Here is a 21785-nt window from a genome sequence, read left to right as displayed (position 1 = left end):
TGCCTCTGGAAGCAGCCAGCACAAGAACTGTTCGCCGGGAGCTTAATGAAATGGGTTTCCATGGCCGAGCAGCCGCACACAAGCCTAATATCACCATGCGCAATGTCAAGCGTCGGGCTGGAGTGGTGTAAAGCTTGCCGCCATTGGACTCTGGAGCAGTGGAACCGAGTTCTCTGGAGTGATGAATCACGCTTCACCATCTGGCAATCCGACGGATGAATTAACGTTACAGAATACAATTACATTCTTGACGATTCTGTGCTTCCAACTTTGTGGCAACAGTTTGGGGAAGGCCCTTTCCTGTTTCAGCATGACAATTCCCCCGTGCACAAAGTGAGGATCATAAAGAAATGTTTTGTCGAGATCAGTGTGGAAGAACTTGACTAGCCTGCACAGAGCCGTGACCTCAACCCCATCGAACACCTTTGGGATGAATTGGAAAGCCGGCTGCAAGCCAGGCCTAATCGCCCAACATCATTGCCCGACCTCACTAATGCTCTTGTGGCTGAATGGAAGCAAGTCCCTGCAGCAATGTTCCAACATCTAGTTGAAAGCCTTCCCAGAAGAGTGGAGGCTGTTATAGAACCAAAGTGGGGACCAACTCCATATTAATGCCCATCATTTTGGAATGAGATGTTCGACGAGCAGGTATCCACATACTTTTGGTCATGTAGTGTATTTGCCAGCTTTAGGTTAGGTAACTTAGCTAGCTAGCTAGTCAATGTTAGAAACCTAGCTAGCTTGCTAGCGTGATAGCTAATCCAAACAAAATGCAACAGATTGCATGGAAAGTCTATTCTGTAGAATGTGCTATGGTAACTAGCTAGCCTAGTTGGTAGGCCTAAAAAACACAACAGCTAACGTTTGCTAGCTAGCTAGCTAACCACAGTTAGCCAGAGCAATATATGGCTAGGTAGCTGGAAAATTCTAGCTAGATAGCTAACTTCCTATGCTAAATCATCCATCAGAATGAATGTATTCCCCCCGAAAAAAAAACTAAACAGATGGCATGGAAAACTTACTTTCTCTCTCCTGTCTTGACCTTTTTGTGTCATCTACAACACTTACTTTCTTTCGCGCCAATCTATCATGTCTGGATTTTGCACACTGTCCTTCTCGACCCCATTCTTTTACAAAGTGACATTTGAGGTCATCGTTATTTCAAGCGTGTTGTGACAATTTCTTTAAAATACAGCACATTGAAATGTAGTTTTATACATAAAGTAAAATAATTTGTCTCTATGTACTGCAACATTCATTCATTTAAAAAAGAAAGTATTTATGCTGCAGTAGTTTATGTGTCGGGGGGCTAGGGTCAGTCTGTCACATCTGGGGTATTTCTCTTGTCTTTTCCAGTGTCTTGTGTGAATTTAAATATGCTCTCTCTAATTCTCTTTCTTTCTTTCTCTCTCTCTCGAAGGACCTGAGCCCTAGGACCATGCCTCAGGACTACCTGGCTTGATGACTCCTTGCTGTCCCCAGTTCACCTGGCCGTGCAGCTGCTCCAGTTCCAACTGTTCTGCCTGCAGCTATGAAACCCTGACCTGTTCACCGGACGTGCTACCTGTCCCAGACCTGCTGTCCCAGACCTGCTGGAACCCTGACCTGTTCACCGGACGTGCTACCTGTCCCAGATCTGCTGTTTTCAACTCTCTAGAGACAGCAGGAGCGGTAGAGATACTCTGAAAGATCGGTTATGAAAAAGCCAACTGACACTTACTCTTGTGTTACTGACTTGTTGCACCCTCGACAACTACTATGATTATTATTATTTGACCATGCTGGTCATTTATGAACATTTGAACATCTTGGCCATGTTCTGTTATAATCTCCACCCAGCACAGCCAGAAGAGGACTGGCCACCCCTCATAGCCTGGTTCCTCTCTAGGTTTCTTCCTAGGTTTTGGCCTTTCTAGGGAGTTTTTCCTAGCCACCGTGCTTCTACACCTGCATTGCTTGCTGTTTGGGGTTTTAGGCTGGGTTTCTGTACAGCACTTATCAGCTGATGTAAGAAGGGCTATATAAATACATTTGATTTGATTTGTGCAGATGGTCAGACATTAAGCCTTAATTCCAATGCATCACATCCAAAACTGAGAATGTTCTTCAACAGTGCAAGGTTACATGAAGAATAAGTCTTATGGTCATTTTAAGTGCATTTACAAACCATTATTCAACAATTCTCACAATTTTAACCATAACAGTTTATTCATGCATCTAAAAATGTTTAATAGGTGGTTAAAGCGATTGACCCAAATACACATGTGAAATACACAGGAAAAATATTTAGCAATTTAATTTTAGGTGAACCGTTTGTGAAGCTGTTTTTGCCATTGCACTCATAAGCTTCCATGATTTTGAAACAAAAGCTTGACCTGGTCCTGGGAATCAGATTCCGTATACCGAAAAAGCAAATTGGAGTAGGGCTTTAAATTCTACGTCATCCTATTTAACCGATTACGAAGGTATGTATAATTAACATTATCAGCCAACTAGCTAGGCTAGCTCAGTACTTGCCAGAAGCGACAGCGTTAGTCAGCTAGCTAAACTAGTAAACAAAACAACCAAAGTTAACTTACTACCTGGCGATGTAAGCAGAGTTGTGTCAATGAGGAGATCGGTTCTGTTGGCAAACACATATCATGTTTATGCAGGCTGTAACATGGTGTTTGGATGCTATCGGCAGTGGTATAAACTAAAGTACCGGGTACTTAAAAATGCACTACAGGATCTTAAGCACAACAAATGTGTAACATACAGTATAGCACAAATTGGATTTATGACATATCATACGAACAGCACAAACAAAATTATTAATTATTATTTTTCTTGCAGGACATAACATATCATACGACATGGATGACGTAGGACACAATTTGATGATGTAGTACACAAAAAACAGGAACCACTTTTTGGCTCATGAGCAACACTTTCAAAACTACTGGCTGAAATTATACAAATCTTTAAGTACTACTTAAGTAGTTTACTACCTTTACTTTTCCTCCTCTATAGTTCTAAAGAAAATAATGTACTCTATGGTGCACTAGTGTGTTACTTCTCCGACTTGGATGGCATTTCCAGAAACGTAAAAAATTAGGGAAAGGTTGTCAGAAGGGGTAATGTACTGTATAAGTAAACATTAATTACAGGTAATTACACCTCAAGATACATTTCATTTTAACTAGCTAACTCCTGTATAACAACTAGTCATTTGTATTTATTAAGGATCCCATACTCTTCCTGGGGTGCAGCAACATTAAGGCAGTTCTATACAATTACAAATATTACATGACATTTACATTTCATAACACTTTTCACAACACATTAAGTGTGTGCCCTCAGGCCACTACTCTACTATAACATATCTACAATACAAAATCCATGTGTACGTGTGTGTGGAGTGCGTGTGTAATTACTTTGTACTTTGGCAAACATTACATGTGCTTTGAAATAGTGTCTTATTCCTCATCTGGGATGACACTAGTAGTCGTATTAAATCTGTTTTCGTAAACTCAACCAAGTTAACCCAGATGGTACCCTATATTTTGGGGGCACGTGCTAGCAACAACGTTGACTGGAGATATATTTTGAAAAGTGCACATTCATGGTTAAGTAATTAGAGCCTATTGATCATAGGCTATAATCTCTCAGACACCCAACGCATCCAATTGGAATTATCATCCTAGAGCTCTGACTTCTCCAACCTGAAGATCACTGACGTCACAAATTTTCCCAGTTTGAGCTTGTTTTTTATTCATTCCTAGTTGTCTTGAACGCACCATCTATCAGACTTCTGGGTCATATTCATTAGGCAGCAAATGGAAGAAAACGGACTGAAATATGCAGGTATTGCCTGGGACTTGTCCAATAGGAAACACTCATTTTCATTTTTCATTGCGAAACATTTCAAAACGTTTTCTATTGGATGCCCTAATGAATACGCCCCCTGGTAGTGTTGGCCTATGCTTTACTTGAGTCTTAATGAATCCATATACAGTGCATTCGGAAAGTATTCAGACCCCTTACTTTACAGCTTTATTTTAAAATGGATTTAATCATTTTTTACACCCTCAATCTACACACAATAGCCCATAGAATGTTCTGCATATATATTAAAAACAATAAACTAAAACATTTACATAAGCATTCAGACCCTTTACTCAGTACTTTGTTGAAGCACCTTTGGCAGCAATTACACCCTTGTTCTTGGTTATGACACTACAAGCTTGGCACAGCTGTATTAGGGGAGCTTCTCCCATTCTTCTACGCAGATCCTCTCAAGCTCTGTCAGGTTGGATGGGGAACGTTGCTGCACAGATATTTTCAAGTCTCTCCAGAGATGTTTGATTGGCTTCAAGTCCGGGCTCTGGCTGGGCCACTCAAGGACATTTAGAGACTTGTCCCGAAGCCACTCCTATGTTGTCTTGGCTGTGTGCTTAGGGTTGTTGTCCTGTTGGAAGGTGAACCTTCGCCCCAGTCTGAGGTCCTGAGTGCTCTGGAGCAGGTTTTCATCAAGGATCTCTCTGTACTTTGCTCCGTTCATCTTTCCCTCGATCCTGGCTAGTCATCCAGTCCCTGCCGCTGAAAAACATAACCACAGCATGATGCTGTCACCACCATGCTTCACAGTTGGGATGGTGCCAGGTTTCCTCCAAACGTGATGCTTGGCATTCAGGCCAAAGAGTTCTATATTGGTTTCGTCAGACCAGAGAATCTTGTTTCACATTATCTGAGAGTCCTTTAGGTGCCTTTTGGCAAACCCCAGCAGGCTGTCATGTGCCTTTTACTGAGGAGTGGCTTCCGTCTGGCCACTCTACCATAAAGGCCTGATTTGTGGAGTGCTGCAGAGATGGTTGTCCTTCTGGAAGGTTCTCCAATCTCCACAGAGGAATTCTGGAGCTCTGTCAGAGTGACCATTGGGTTTCTTGGTCACCTCCCAGACTAAGGCCATTCTCCCCCGATTGCTCAGTTTGGCCAGGCGGTCAGCTCTATGAAGAGTTTTGGTTGTTCCAAACTTCTTTCATTAAAGAATGATGGAGGCCACTGTGTTCTTGGGGTCTTTTAAAGCTTTTTTGGTACCCTTCCCTAGATCTGTGCCTAAAGACAGTCCTGTCTCGGAGCTCTACGAACAATTCCATCGACCTCATGGCTTGGTTTTTGCTCTGACATGCACTGTTAACTGTGGGACCTTATATAGACAGGTGTGTGCCTTTCTAAATCATGTCCAATCAATTGAATTTACCACAGGTGGACTTTAATTTGTAGAAGCATCTCAAGGATGATCAATGGAAACAGGATGCACCAGAGCTCAATTTCGAGTCTCATAGCAAAGGGTCTGAATACTTATGTAAAGGTATTTCTGTTTTACTAAATACATTTTCACAAAGTTCTATACCTGTTTTTGATTTGTCCTTATGGGATATTGTGTGCAGATTAAGATGTTTTTATTTATTTAATCCATTGTATAATAAGGCTGTAAGGTAACACAATGTGGGAAAAGGCAAGGGGTCTGAATACTTTCCGAATGCACCGTACCAGTTGACTGGAGAGTAGGCTGCTCCTAGATGACATTGAGCCTCTTCTCTGGTCTCTCTCTACTGGTGTTGGCCATGGTGTTCCTCTGGTTCTTCTCCTCTTCCACATAGCCTTGCTTCATGATACTGGTGATGTACAGGAACAACGTCTGTGGGACAACATGAAGGTCAACACATAAGACATGGAATGGACATCTACTGCTGTATTATAGGGTAAATACAGCAGTGGTTCCCAACCAGTGGTACTAGGACCCCTGGGGGTACTTGGCCTATCCACAAGGGGTACTTGAGAAAACTCATGAGACCATAGGCTTACTGATAAAATACACATGAGGGGTTACTTCAGGTGTACTCTGGGCAGAGCAAAATTCAGTTGGTGGTACAGTAACCGAAAAAGGTTGGGAACCACTGGTATACAGTATACATGGCAGTCCTTTTGAGATGTCTGAATGAATTTTAGTCAAAAACTGAACATCTCTCTGTTGTCCCATTAGCACAGCACAACATTGAATATGCTCAGTGTTTACAGTTTTTCCCCTGGATGTTCCTGGTGCTCTTGTTAATGGAGAAAAAAAGCTTAGAAAGCCTTTTACTTAGTGAATAACAACACATAAAAATAAAACATCATACTGGCAACATGTTTTCAGCACAACTCCGCTGGATTTCAAATGTGCCCTTTTAGCTAAATGCCAAGCTGATAAAGGGCCTATCCTGGAGATATAAGCATGAGCTCAGCCTATTCAAGATATTACACTATACACAACATGCAACAATTTCTAAGATTTTACATATAAGGAAATCAGTCAATTGAAATAAATTCATTAGGCTCTCATCTATGGATTTCACATGACTGGGAATACAGATGTGCATCTGTTGGTCACAGATACAGTATCTTAAAAAAAGGTAGGGGCATGGATCAGAAAACCAGTCAGTATCTGGTGTGACCCCCATTTGCCTCATGCAGCGTGACACATCTCCTTCATATTGAGTTGATCAGGCTGTTGATTGTGGAATGTTGTCCCACTACTCTTCAATGGATATGTGAAGTTGCTAAATAGTGGCAGGAACTGGAACACACTGTCGTCTACGTCGATCCAGAGCATCCAAAACATGCTCAATGGGTGACATGTCTGGTGAATATGCAGGCCATGGAAGAACTGGGACATTTTCAACTCCCAGGAATTGTGTACAGCTCCTTGCGACATGGGGCCGTGCATTATCATGCTGAAACATGAGGTGATGGCGGTGGATGAATGGCAAGAAAATGGGCCTCAGGATCTCATCGCGGTATCTCAAATTGCCATCGATAAAATGCAATTGTGTTCGTTGTCCATAGCATATGCCTGCCCATACCATAACCCCACCACCACCATGGGGCACTCTCTTCACAACGTTGACATCAGCAAACCGCTCACCCACACGATGCCATACACGCTGTCTGTCAACTGCCCGGTACAGTTGAAATAGGGATTAATCCGTGAAGAGCACACTTCTCCAGCGTGCCAGTGGCCATCGAAGCTGAGCATTTGCCCATTGTAGTCGGTTACGACGCCGAACTGTAGTCAGGTCAAGACCCTGGTGAGGATGATGAGCTGACAGATGAGCTTCCCTGAGACTGTTTCTGACAGTTTGTGCAGAAATTCTTCAGTTGTGCAAACCCACAGTTTCATCAGTTGTCCGAGTGGTTGGTCTCAGACGATGCTGGATGTGGAGGTCCTGGGCTGGCGTGGTTACACTTGGTCTGCTATTTTGAGGCCGGTTGGACGTACATTCAAATTCTCTAAAACGACGAGTCATCATGCCAATTGCTCACTCACTCAAAACTTGAGCCATCTGTGGCATTGTGTTGTGTGACAAAACGGCACATTTTAAAATATCCTTTTATTGTTCCCAGCACAAGGTGCACCTGTGTAATGATAAATCTGCTTAATCAGCTTCTTGATATGTCACACCTGTTAGGTGGATGGATTATCTTTGTGTAACCCTCTCACCAGGCTCGAATATGACTCTCACAATATTAACTTATGCAGAGTATCTCAGCAGCATGGGATGTTAGGTGAGAAGGACATCTCCAATAAGAATTCCTTTTGTAAACTATCTAGGGTTATGACAATAGGGTATTAACTTCAGATTAAATGATTATAGGTTTCTGTTATTGAATCAGGATAAACCATCCCATGCATTAAATTAAATTGAAACAATCAATGACTCCACCAAGGCAATATACATAACGTTCCATATGTGTATTAAAACATTTTCAAACACAAATACATTTTCAGACACAACATCAAAAGAAATACAAAAATAATAAACCCCAATGAGTCGTGCACAACCTGTGTCCAAATTATTTCAAGTTTGCTTAAATAAACCGTTGGCGCGCGTTGGAGCTCAAAAAAATGACGACACCCAAAAATATCCGGAAGCACCTCACATTGTGGTTACTCACTACTTAGTAGATATTCCCTCAGCGAAGTATGGCAGTTCCATGCAGGTTTCCTCACAAAGTCCAAGGCAAGCACAGCTACCCATGCAGACAGTACTCCTTAGCCGTAACCGATATCCCCATGGGAACACAAACTCGTTAAGCTTCCCAAGCAATTATCTCCCGGTGTCACACGATGCTAGGCTAACCTCAAGGCTGGCAAATACATCCACGACGAGACGGTAGCTTCAGTCTTTACTAAGTTTTAACAAAATTATAACAACTCTTTTATAAAATAAAACATGTATTTCCCTTCATGTCTTAGTAGGTATGGGTTTTGTTCTAGTTCTGTCGTCTTCTTTTATAATTTTTCTTTACCAACCGTCCTAAGGTAAAACGTCCATCCTTTCATCAACGTCTTTTTCCCTCTCTTTTTTCCCAGGCCTCCCGTTAAGCAGGTCAACTCCCATTGGCCACAACTTAACAAGCGACCTTATTGGTCAAAACTTCAACTTCAAAGTAAAACAAACTATTCACTTATACACTAAATAAATATTTCTTCAAAAAGCATAATGCATTAACAACATTACAGTTTAGGAGCAATTCAATCATCTTTTAAATATAATACCAATTAATTATAACAAATAAACTCAATACCTGGTTCAAACAAGGGTATTACATTTGCAAAGGAGAAATGCTCACTAACAGGGATGTAAACAAATTTGTGAACAATATTTGAGAGAAATAAGCTTTTTGTGCGTATGGAACATTTCTGGGATATTTTATTTCAGCTCATGAAACATGGGACCAACACTTTACCTGTTGAGTTTATATTTTTGTTCAGTGTAATTGTGTTACTAAGTGGTGTCTTTCTGTCTCTATTTCATTGGTTGAGACAAGAACAAGTACAGTACAAGATTCAGTCTCAAGTGTTCATTGAAATTCCAGAAGCATCATGTGGATGCATGGTCTATATATAAAGATGCCTATCTTGTATAATTTTCATCCATCATTCCCTAGCCTAAAGCCATTCAGGCCCAGGTGTTTTGTGATAGGACATTTCCTGATCCAAGGCCGTGTCTAGACTTGACAGTTCATACAACTTTAGTATTCTGATCATAGAGTTCTGTTCATGGAATTCCAAACGCGTCATGCATCTACACCGACATTTAGATGTGTCTACCGGGTCCACAGTGTGTCTGGATTCTCTTTTCCCGCTCTATATTCAAATGCCAGAATGTATTCTACAAATGGTGGGATAGGCCAAATATGATAGTAACACAACAACAACTGATGCCAGTAGCTAACTACTGTAGCTAACTAGCCAGCTAGCCTCTGTAGCTAGCCAGCAAGCTTTCAAGGAACGCTAAAGAGATTGCAAACGGGTTAGCCTAACTCTACACAAACAAAAAAAACATTTTTCTAAATACAGCATTAGCTAGCTGGCTAGCATGTATGAGGCCAGCAAACATGTTCCTCACACGCTGGGAACATATTTCCTTCAATGTTACAATAAAAAAGTGCCTTTCAGTCCCAAAAAACAAGTTTTAAGGAGACTTGTGCGAGGAGTGCTGATGACGCTGTCCACTGGAAGCAAGCAATGCAGATGTAGAAGCACAGTGGCTAGGAAAAACTCCATAGAAAGGCAGGAACCTACAAAGAAACCTAGAGAGGAACCAGGCTCTGAGGGGTGGCTAGTCCTCTTCTGCCTGGTGGAGATTATAAGAGTACATGGCCATTAAGGCCAGATCGATCTTCAAGATGTTCAAATGTTCATAGATGACCAGCAGGGTTAAATAACAAATTCACACACAATGCATCCCTGACCATCCCTAGACCTAAACACAAACAGACCACAAAGCGACTTTTGTGCATCTAGACCCATCTTTTCAATGCGATCTTCGTATTCTGATAGCAGAAGTCGCATGTAAGCGTCAAGTGTAGACACGACCACAGTGGTGTACATTTTTGCTATTAGTGTGTTACATCTGGTAAATAGCTTACAAAGGTGACATTGTATGCCTATGAGTCTAAGTGGTGAAACATTTTTCTCATAGTGAGTTGCGTTTGGTAAATGGATATGGAAAAAAGGAGATAGCTAAAGTAGATAACTGTGGGCCTACAACCATATTCACATCAGGGTTTAATAGCGGAAACCGGGCTACGGAGAAACCTGTTTCCTGAGATAAATAATTGAGAGAAACCGGTAAATTATAATTAATTATTTCTATGAACAGTGTGTCGTGAAATGGAACTGTTAAATTATATGTAATGTTTAAATCTTGCTTCCCTACTACAGCCGTCTCTGATCTGCTAATCATCAACGCTCACTCCTTTACACTTCTGCTGTATGGCAAAGCTTCAGTAAAAGAAATGCCACCGAGGCAGAATGCAAAATCTACAAGCGCACAATAACAAGTTCCGGCGGTTCGACGAAGTGTAGGATTGATCTGACATGCAGGCCAACACCCCCAACATAGTGAGGTAAGTGCAGAGAGGGGGATTCAGCAGATCGTTTTTTTATAGCTTGCGTTACAGACGGCTATATCGGTCCGCTAATACAGGAGCAGTGCACTACTTTTGTGAGAACATTTGTTTATTTTTTGGGGTGATTATTCAGGGGGGTTGGCAGAACCCTCAGCGCCCCTACTTTCCACGGCTATGTTCAAATCTCCAAACTAGCTGGATTTGCAACATGTTTCATGATGTTACACTAACAAAAGCAAGCACACAGCAGGTTTAGATTCAAGTGCAATTGTTCAACCCCAACCCAGTGCTGAATCTCTGCTACTATTAGCTTATGTGTTTTTAATTTAAAAAACATTTACCAGGGAAGTCAGTTAAGAACAAATGGTTATTTTCAATGACGGCCTAGGAACAGTGGGTTAACTGTCTTGTTCAGGGGCAGAACAACATATTTTTACCTTGTCAGCTCAGGGATTCGATCTTGCAACCTTTCGATTACTAGTCCAACGCGCTAACCACTAGGCTACCCTGCCACCCCGTTTGATTATCAGAGAATCAGATGTTCCCTTTGACAAAGTCACCACAATAAGCGGGTTATCATAAAGTAAAAACACAACCTTCCCTAATTCCCCCGATAGCCAGGTGCAAGGGGAGAGAATAAGACCAAGGTGTCTGAGATTTTTCAGTCAAAGGTAGGCTAAAACTAATCACATTTTCACTTGACTGTAATAATATTTCACCAGTTGACCAACAGTGCTTCATAGGCCATACATTAAAGTAGGCTACATCAACAAAATGTGTGGTGAGATTGAGAGAACTTTGAGTAACTTGCAACAATTTCAACAAGAAACCATTACATTAATGTGTATATTTATCCATTTACAGTGGTATTTAAAACAAACAAAAAAATTAACTAGGCAAGTCAGTTAAGAACAAATTTTTATTTACAATAACGGCCTACCCCAGGCAAACCCTAACGACGCTGGGCCAATTGTGCGCCGCCCTATGGCACTCCCAATTATAGCAGGTTGTGATACAGCCTAGGATCGAACCAGGGTCTGTAGTGACACCTACAACACTGAGATGCAGTGCCTTAGACCGCTGCGCTGCTCAGGAGCCAAGTATAATCATGTCAGATTTTTTTTATTGTTTTATTTATATTATGTGCTTTTAAATAGCACTTCCGGTTTGAACAGGAATACTGGGAAGGAAAATGTGTAGATTTTCAGGAAAATATTAAACCCTTATTCACAATTCACATTGCCTACAATTTATTTAGTCAATCCACTAGAGGTCACTGTCATACTGTATGTCTTGCCTGTTCTGTTTAAAAGTGCAATGTGCAGAAACTCCACCATTTCCTGGTTGCAAAAATTCGTATAGTCCCCTAATTTCAGTTTATGTGACAAAACAAAAATGGTGTAAAGAATCATTGAACCATCTAAACCATTATTTTCAATAACCCGAAAAGATTGTATTTTCAGCTGTTTGAAGCTGGTGTACAAAATTGAATGTAAAAGATGCAAAAACAAAATGTAAGAATGGGAAGCATAGAAATAGAGGACATAGAACATATACCACTTCTTAGACTTTCTTTCAATGAGAATGGCAGATCTATTACTCACATTCTTTGTGAATTTGGTCTAGTTGCCCAAAAAGTTAACCATTGCAGCATTAAATTATACTATTGCATTTTCAACAAGCACCACAGCTCTTCAGAGTATATACTTAGCCCTGTAAGATGGTGGGCTGATGGCACATGAATTCAGCAATCAACCAGTTTGAAATGTTTTCTGGATGTATTTCACAGATTGCTTTGAGTCTTTTCCTACAAATGTGCTGAAAAGCAGGTGTGTATTCCACAGGAGGTTAGTGGCACCTTAAATGGGAAAGACAGGTTTGTGGTAATGGCTGGAGCCATAGGGGTGGAATGGTAACAAACACATGGTTTGTATGTGTTTGATGCCATTCCATTTGCTCCATTCCAGCCATTATTACGAGCTGTCCTCCCCTGAGCAGCCTCTACTGGTGTATTCACTAGGAACCAAACGGAAGCAAACAGGTCGAAATGGGGAGGGACCTATCTGTCCAATAAGAAACTCTTGTTTTCCATTGCAAAATGTTTGGCTACAGTTTTCTGCTGTGTGCACTAATAAATACACCCATGCTCATGAGTTCTGATCAAATAGAAATTAGTTTAATATTCTTTTTACTTAAATTGTTTCCACAATTATGGAAATTTGCACTCCTAATATAACACATTTTAAGCAGGAGTCATTTTTTGCTTCTTGGTAGAACTAGTGATTCATTAAAGTCAAATAAATTAAAAGGTATCTATTAATGCCTATTCTTTCATCAGGTGAAAGTACCAGAGATGCATTTACCACTATATTCTACAACTACCTACATGTCAAGAACCACTGTTGCAATGCTACTGAATTACCCATAATCCAGTATAAATAGTTAGCAAAGAATTGTGTAAAATTTCATTTTTAAAAGGGCAATCTGGCACTCAAACAACCACAAAGCCGACACCCTGCCACTTTTTTGAGTAAACGGCTGAGAGATGTATGCAAGGACAGACGATCCATGCAATCAAAATGATAGTTTTAAACACTTAATTACATGTAATTTAATAGGATCTCTAGGGTTTAAACCCATTTTAAAAGCTATAGTCTTCACAATTACATTGTTTACAAATTGAGTAAAGCAAGCTTATATTTTAGGTTCTGATGGGGTACGACAGTTGAACTAAGCCTATGAGGTATGAATATGTTATATTTTTTCAAGAATCAATGGCTATATAAACTGTATTTAATTTAAAAGTCCAAAACTGCATGTCCCAATCCCAGATGGACCTTTTAAGGCCTTATAAAGTAGTGTTACACTGTTTTAACCGTTAAATAGCTTCTCCACAGAGATAAAGGAACAGACGGGCGGCTCATGGTCATCGTCACACCATGGTTGCTAGCTGGGATGGGAATGTTCCCATCAACTGTTTACCTTCCAAGCCTCCTCCACTTCTGGGGTCCAGTTGTCCTTCAGGATTGGCTGGACGGCTCGAATAAACTCTGCCCCCACGTACTGGAATAAACCCAAAGGACATAATTAGGGCCCTGGAAGGTCATAAATGTTTGATAAACAGAGAGCAATAGACTCAGAATTATCTGATGATCCAACATCCAGCAAAATAACAAGCCAGATTTTCCATTACGTTATCATGCAGTTATTATCTAGACAGAGAAGATTAAAGCTGGATGGATTCCAAGAATATCTCCACACATCCCTAGTCCTGTAGTGATGATTGTTCCGTGAAAGTCCACGCTCTGTTGTTAAGCAAAGGTAGTACTGGAACCGTATCTTCTAGTCATGGAATATTTTGAGTGCTGATCCAGGATTAGTTTTGCCTTTAAGATCGTAAATGAACAAGATCACATGGACAAGATTACATTAGCCAGAAAACCTACAGAGTAGGACAGACTGAACACCTACCATGTAGTACTTCGGAGGGGAGTTGTAACGATAGTGGCTTTTGCCCAGATCTAGGATCAGTTGGTCCAGTCGTTCCATCTGATTAAGTCTGGCCACGCTTTTCTCAATGAAGTGCATTATCCTTCAAGACATGGAACAAAACGTCATTGTCAGAGGTAGACAGGATCAGATGTAGAAAGGCAGACACTAACACAGTCGAACCGTGACATCGGTCAATGCAAAGTAGCAAGCTTCTGTGTTGTTAGCTAAAGGGAAATTTATGGAAGGGGGAATGAGACATCTGTTTAGTTTTATGACATTAGCAACTGATTGACTAGCGCAGACACTCATGTGTTTGTGTTCCTGAAGGCACCAAGTGTACCTCATGATAATGCTGGTCAGGTTAGAGGCACCATGCTCTCCAGCAGTTACAACTAAACAAGTAAATACACAGTACACATGTCTAGGTTGTAAGATAAAGACTTGAATGTAGCTAGTTACATGCCCCCCCCCCCCCCCCCCACGCTAGCACCACGCTTCAACTAATCGAGCCATCGGAAATATTTCATCATCAGAAGATCTCAAGGAACTCTTCAGTACCCATGCCACCAAGTTATAGTCTGAGTACTTTAGAATAGACAGTCAAGTAAAGAAGACATTTTCTACCTCAGTCAAAGAAAGAGACCAGAGAGCCTTTAAAAACATGTCATACTGAGAAGCAACTGAAGTTGACGCAGGAGGTAGCAAACGTAGCTTTCAACAGTGTGTGTTTAGTCCCATTCCGAGGCACCCTGTTGCTGAATTAATAGCCACAACCCTCATTGCAGCTTAATTAGCTCTAGCGCCATGAGCTTTAGAAGGCGAGGTGTGTTGTGGGTCGCTGTGAGGGAACGTAGACAACAGACACTGGGTTAAATGTTTCCTTTTTGCCAGGGCTGCAGCAGGTATAAGACAAGTGATATCAGTCCACTCACGTTCACCTCAAGAACAGGCAGATGAAATTAGATTTAGATTAAAAGTTTAATAGTCAAATGTACAGGGTTGCAGGTGTACTGTAATTACACAGTACAGTGAAAATCTCAGAGGGGGGAGCGATGGGGATTAATATTCCAATTGTTCTGCCTGGGTTTATGAAGAATTGCACGAAACAAGTAATACAATTTGAGGAAAAACGCCAGGGAAAAAACACTAGAAAAAGTAGAAACCTGCAATGTTTTGTATGAGCTCGAGTCGTCATCCGTCAGCGCCATTTTACCAATTTGTTTGAGGAAACCGGCTGCCGTATTATGCCTGACGATGACGACACTCGAAGCTGCATGAGATTATACTAGTTATAGTACATTGGAAACTTGGCTGTCACGTGAATGCATAGTAAGGTATTCTGTGCATGTGGGTCTGTGGAGTGCCATCTCATATTCTAACCAGCTTCTAACCACACAAACAAACACGCAAACACAGACGCACTAACACACATCATTTTTGTAGTTTTATTGTTTGTATAATTTTTTGTTTGTACAATTGTTGTATTATAAATGTGTGTGACTGTCCTTGTCTATCAGTGTATTTGTTGCTTGTCATGTTTTGTGTTGTTTGTGGACCCCAGGAAGAATAGCTGCTGCCTCTGCAAAAGCTAATGAGGATCCCAATACACAATAAACTAACAAACAGCTGTGCTTCCTAGACACAACCTTATTCATTTATTCTACAAAAAAAATTATATCTCTTGGTGCAACTCACGCCATCTCTGAATCTAGCTGGCTGTGTTGTCAGTGTACCAAGACAATAAGAAATAAGGGGCCCACCGTCCTCACAGCTTCTGCACTGGCGTCTCTGGATGTGCTCAGAGCTTATCTGGGAGCTGACAAGTGGGTGATGATGAGAGGGTGAGAGGAGGAGGTAGAATGGCAGGAGGGAGAAAGGAGATAGAAGGAGGTTGAGGGAGGAGGCGAAGGGTGTCACTGACCGTAGGCCGTGAGTTTGTAGCTCCTTATTGTTCCACAGCCTCTCCAAGTCTTCCACGTCTCGGAACAGGAAGAAAACGTCTTTGCATTCTGGATGGGTCTCAAACAACCTGTTACCATGACAACGGGCACTACTTGTGAGCACACTCGAGGTCGCAATTTAATAGATTCACAAACATCGCTCTGTAGGCTATTAACACACAGTGGAGAAAATACAGATTTTGTTCTTTATGGGTTTCAAATGCACAACTGCGCTTTGGAAGCGATGTCCAATCTATGTTTTATCATTGGTTTAATCTGTTTTATCGTGTGGTTAATCTATGTTTCATCATGGGGTTAATCTATGTTTTATCATGGGGCTAATCTATGTTTTATCATGGGGTTAATCTATGTTTTATCATGGGGTTAATCTATGTTTTATCATGGAGCTAATCTATGTTTTATGGGGTTCATTTGTGTTTTATCATGTGGTTAATAATAGTGAATAATAATAATATACTGTGTGTGTGTGTATATATAGAAATATATATTGTTCTGTAACAGTAAATAGATAGATAGACAGACAGACTACCGTTCAAAAGTTTGGGGTCACTTAGAAATGCCCTTGTTTTTGAAAGAAAAGCAACAATTTTTGTCCATTAAAATAACATCAAATTGATCAGAGATACAGTGTAGACATTGTTATTGTTGAAAATGACTATTGTAGCTGGAAACGGCAGATTTTTTATGGAATATCTACATAGGCGTACAGAGGACCATTATCAGCAACCATCACTCCTGTGTTCCAATGGCACGTTGTGTTAGCTAATCCAAGTTTATCATTTTAAAAGGCTAATTGATCAATAGTAAACCCTTTTGCAATTATGTTAGCACAGCTGAAAACTGTTGTTCTGATTAAAGAAGCAATAAAACTGGCCTTCTTTAGAAGCATTTATGGGTTCGATTACAGGCTCAAAATGGCCAGAAACAAATAACTTTCTTCTGAAACTCATTAGTCTATTCTTGTTCTGAGAAATGAAGGCTGCTCTATGCGAGAAGTTGGCAAGAAACTGAAGATCTCGTACAACATTGTGTACTACTCCCTTCACAGAACAGCGCAAACTGTCTCTAACCAGAATAGAACGAGTGGGAGGCCCCAGTGCACAACTGAGCAAGAAGACAAGTACATTAGAGTGTCTAGTTTGAGAAACAGATGCCTCAACTGGCAGCTTCATTAAATAGTACCCACAAAACACCAGTCTTAACGTCAACAGTAAAGAGGCGACTCCGGGATGCTGGCCTTCTAGGCAGAGTTCCTCTGTCCAGTGTCTGTGTTCTTTTGCCCATCTTAATCTTTTATTTTTATTGGCCAGTCTGAGATATGGCTTTTTCTTTGCAACTCTGCCTTAAAGGCTAGTGCCGAATACAGTGAAATGCTTACTTACAAGCCCTTAACCAACAATGCTTTAAGAAGTTTTAAGAAAAATATGTGTTAAGTAAAAAATGTAAAATAAAAGTGACAAATAGTTAAACAGCAGCAGTAAAGTAACAATAGCGAGGCTATATACATGGGGTACCAGTACAGAGTCAATGTGCAGCGGCACCGGTTAGTCGAGGTAATATGTACATTTAGGTAGAGTTAAAGTGACTATGCATAGATAATAAACAGAGTAGCAGCAGCGTAAAAGAGGGGTCTGGGTAGCCTTTTGATTAGCTGTTCGGGAGTCTTAGGGCTTGGGGGTAAAAGCTGTTTAGAAGCCTCTTGGATCTAGACTTGGTGCTCCGGTACCGCTTGGCTGGAGTCTTTGACAATTTTTAGGACCTTCCTCTGACACCGCCTGGTGCTGAATAGCAGGAAGCTTGGACCCAGTGATGTACTGTGCCTTATGCACTGCCCTCTGTAGTGCCTTGCGGTCGGAGACCGAGCAGTCACCATACCATGCAGTGATGCAACCAGTCAGGATGCTTTTGATGGTGCAGCTGTAGAACCTTTTGAGGATCTGAGTGTGGCGGATGTGTTGTTACCTTCCCTTACCACCTGGGGGCGGCCCATCAGGAAGTCCAGGATCCAGTTGCAGAGGGAGATGTTTAGTCCCAGAGTCCTTAGCTTAGTGATGAGCTTTGAGGGCACTATGGTGTTGAATGCTGAGCTGTAGTCAATGAATAGCATTCTCCCATAGGTGTTCCTTTTGTCCAGGTGGGCAAGGCAGAGTTGAGTGCAATAGAGATTGCATCATCTGTTGATATGTTGGGGCGGTATGCAAATTGGAATGGGTCTATGGTTTCTGGGATAATGGTGTTGATGTGAGCCATGACCAGCCTTTTAAAGCACTTCATGGCTACAGACGTGAGTGCTATGGGTCGGTAGTCATTTAGGCAGGTTACCTTAGTGTTCTTGGGCACAGGGACTAGTCATACAAAAGTGTCAATGTAACCCTCCGCCCCCTATAACATTGATTAATCATATCAATTTAAATTGGGTTATGGGGTTGGGTACACTTGTCGATGGTTTTGGGAGGAAACGTCTGCCACAAACCTCATTATTAACCTGCACTTTTTTTTTAATCGTAGTTCAAATTCAAATGTAGCCTGGTCCAAGACTGGCCCTCAGTCTAGTTAAAATGTATTTCATATGGCAATTCATGGTCTTTATATTCTACATCTAATATTAAACACGTTTTTTTTTAATAACAAAGAAATGCTCCAAATAGTGTGATCCTATATGAACACAATGTTGTTTGAAACACCAAATGGGCCAAAATGACACCCTCTTTTAAAAAAAAGCCCTCGCAGTTGACTATTATTGGAGCTTCTGAATGACATTGCTCAGCATCAACTTGACCCTACACAATCTTTCCATTCTCCTTAAACTAGAATAGGCCTTATTGTGCTGAAGAAAAGGCCCTTGGGTAAATCTTCTCTCATTATAGAGAAGCCCTGCTGTGCTGCGCTGTGAGGGCTGAAGCTGTAAAGGCCATGGTGGGCTTACCACCACCTTTCCTCTGCTAATGAGCTCAAGCACGCCCTTCAGACCAAGCACGTCCTTCACACCAAGCATGCATGGAGTCACATTTGTTTCGTTACAAGATTCTATGACTGCGTAACAAATGGCACTCTATTCCCTACATAGTGCACTACTTTTGACAAATGGGGCTCTGGTCCCTATAGGTAATAGGTCGCCATTTGGAACGCAACCTAGGTGACTCATCCAGAGGTCTCATGATGATGGTAGAAGATCAGGTTAAAGGTAAAAACAGATTGTTTCAAGTTCCTATTTTCCACGGACCTATTTATTTAAGTGTATTAATCTTCCGTATATGTTTTCTTCCCAGCCAGCAGTTTTTGGTAGGCAGCGTAACTATTGATTACATTAAGGGTGGCATTTGACTTTGGTGATATAATGATAATAGATGAAGCGAGGACCTTGGCTTGTCATGAATGAGTGATGAAGCTTAGCACCTCTAAGACGTGGTATTTCTGAGGACCTCTTTCTGTTTGCAGCACTGTCAAAGAGTTTGTTACATCACTTCTGTTTGATCAGCATCACACAGGCCCCGATGTGTACCTCGGAACTCAATTACCCAGTAACCCCTCCTTCTTCCATTTTCGCAAACCCTTTGCAAGTACTCAATATTTCCTACCACTGCCTTTCTGGTAACTCTGGCCTCGGCAGATATACAGGCTAACACCTCTCTTTTACCTGCTTTTAGCTTAACACAATAAAGCACAACTTTGCCATTGTTTACTTTTCAGCTTGAGAGAAAGTGTCATATCCAGTTTTCACTTTGTCATGCATTGATGTAAATGGAAGACTTAAGTGAAACTTTAACTTTCACATATAGCCCATGTTACTTTTGGTTACCCATCTTTGATTGGCTTCACAGATTACTTTTTTTGGGGGGGAGAAGGAGCTGGTGTGAAAGTTGATAAGACTTAGGCATATCGCAGGTAAAGTTAGTTACGCAAAGTGGAAAAAGAGAAGGCAGCAAGAGCGAGCAGAAAAGCAATGGATGTTAAGATACAGCTGTTACTACTGTATTTCCATGGACTGGATCTGGTGCAGTGCCAAAACAAAGGCGTATGCTTGAGAAGAGAAAGCGACAAAGCAAGTTTAGCCTGATTCTTGGTTCGAGGTGTTCTTGTAGACATATAGGCCTAAGTGATCTACAAGTTAGCGTATGTGCCCTATCCATTTATGACAGAGGGGTTGAGACAATAGACATTGTGTCACCTTACATTGCAGAATAGAATATCCAAAAACCATTGTGATAAATAAACATAGGCTATATAGTGTTTTGGGCTAATGTGAACACTGACCAAAACATTAGGAACAACTGCTCTTTCCATGATGTAGACTGACCAGGTGAAAACTATGATCCCTTATTGATGTCACCTGTTAAATCTACTTCATTCAGTGTAGATGAATGGGAGGAGACAGGTTAAAGAATGATTTTTAAGGCTTGAGATGATTGAGACATGGATTGCACAGGAGGTTGGTGGCACCTTAATTGGGGTGGATGGGCTCGTGGTAATGGATGGAGCGGAATCAGTGGAATGATGTTAAATACATTAAACATGTGGTTTCCATGTGTCTGATGCCATTCCGTTTGCTCCGTTCCGGTAATGATTAATAGCTGTTCTCCTGTCAGTAACCTCCTGTGAGATGGTGTACTGTATGTATGCCATTCAGAGGGTGAATGGGCAATACAAAAGATTGAAGTGCCTTTGAACAGGGGGATGATAGTAGGTGCCAGGCACACCGGTTTGAGTCTGTCAAGAACTGCAACGCTTCTGGGTTTTTCACACTCAACAGTTTCCTGTGTATGTCAAGAATGGTCCACCACCCAAAGGACACCTTGTAGAGTCCATGCCCTGATGAATTGAAGCTGTTCTGAGGGTAAAAGGGGGTGTAACTCAATGTGAGGAAGCTGTTCCTAATGTTTTGTACACTCAGTGTAAACCCAGTAATGCTCATAGAGGTTTATGGTATACGATCATTAAATGAAGTAAAGTTTAGCTATTTACTCATTGGATAACTGTCCATTTAGCCCAGGGTTGCATCTCCAATTAGTTTATGGAATACAGATTTTTTTTTCTACTTCAGGACACCAGAGTTTATGTGGGCAGAAAAATCCCCTGTGCTTGCAAAACCAAACTAACTGCTCCTCATCATAATGTTGCTCCATTTCTGTAAGAATTGTAGTAACGTATTCGAATTCTCTGCAGCACAAACATTCATCTGTCGGCATTGGAGTGCAACTGCCACAGCTGCACCACCAGTCTGTGTTGATCCTGGGGATGGGTTGGGGCTGTGGTCCAGCTGCTGCTGCGGCTTCGATGCCTAGAGCGGCCTCAATTTGCCTCAATTCTTGGTCTGAATACTCAGGCTCAAATAAATACGGTTCGACGATAACTTCGGAGCCCCTCCAGTAGTTTTCTTCATCACTCGCGAGTATATCGTCGTCAGACATATTTGTAGGTTGTTGTTTACTTTGTATAACCAATGGGTAACGCTGTCTTCACATCTCCGCTGAAAAAGAGTTACATCTGTGAATAAGGGAAGAACGTGCCATTTCTACGTAGCAGGGATTCCCCCGAGAGGGCCCATGCTCAGTTATTACCCATCTCCACGACTGCGGCATTCGGCTACATAAAATAATGATAGTTGTCAACAAGAATATTCCGGATTTCATAGATACAGCAATTTAAACCTAGCTTATTTTTCAGCTGAAAACCGGATGTGGGAACTCCGCTCAGGAGTTTCTCTTATGACTGCTACGTTCAGTTATAAATTCACTTGCAACGTCACAAGTCACGTGACTCGTTTTTGCATCTGTTTTCGTACAGCACTACAGGGAGAGAGGGCAAACTCCACTGAACTAGTTTCAATTTATTGAATCACTTTGGATTTTCTGGATTTTGGGTAAACCTTCCCTTTAACAGTGTTTTTTA

The 21785-nt window shown here is 41.3% G+C and overlaps 1 protein-coding gene across 2 annotated transcripts in view; it reads right to left on the bottom strand.

Moving 5' to 3' along the window:
* The window catches only part of LOC106571144 (neuroglobin), a 32530-nt gene that overhangs the window by 4872 nt on the left and 5873 nt on the right, over positions 1–21785 (bottom strand). Inside the window, exons 2-6 of one of the 2 annotated variants that reach the window (XR_006759141.2) lie at positions 15857–15964; positions 13915–14035; positions 13426–13506; positions 5536–5683; positions 2580–2623 (exon numbers count right to left, since the gene is read on the bottom strand). Coding sequence is in view for 1 of the 2 variants with exons in the window: in XM_082961658.1 (XP_082817784.1) it covers positions 5561–5683; positions 13426–13506; positions 13915–14035; positions 15857–15964 (433 nt within the window). In the remaining variant the exon portion in view is untranslated. Of the gene's footprint in view, positions 1–2579; positions 2624–2760; positions 5684–13425; positions 13507–13914; positions 14036–15856; positions 15965–21785 lie in introns of those variants that run through there. The other variant, XM_082961658.1, reaches the window with a different exon arrangement.

Source organism: Salmo salar, chromosome 15 (assembly GCF_965601325.2).
Source record: "Salmo salar chromosome 15, fSalSal1, whole genome shotgun sequence".
In the NCBI taxonomy this organism is placed as follows: Eukaryota; Metazoa; Chordata; class Actinopteri; order Salmoniformes; family Salmonidae; genus Salmo; species Salmo salar.
This window is presented reverse-complemented; position numbering and strand designations above follow the sequence as displayed.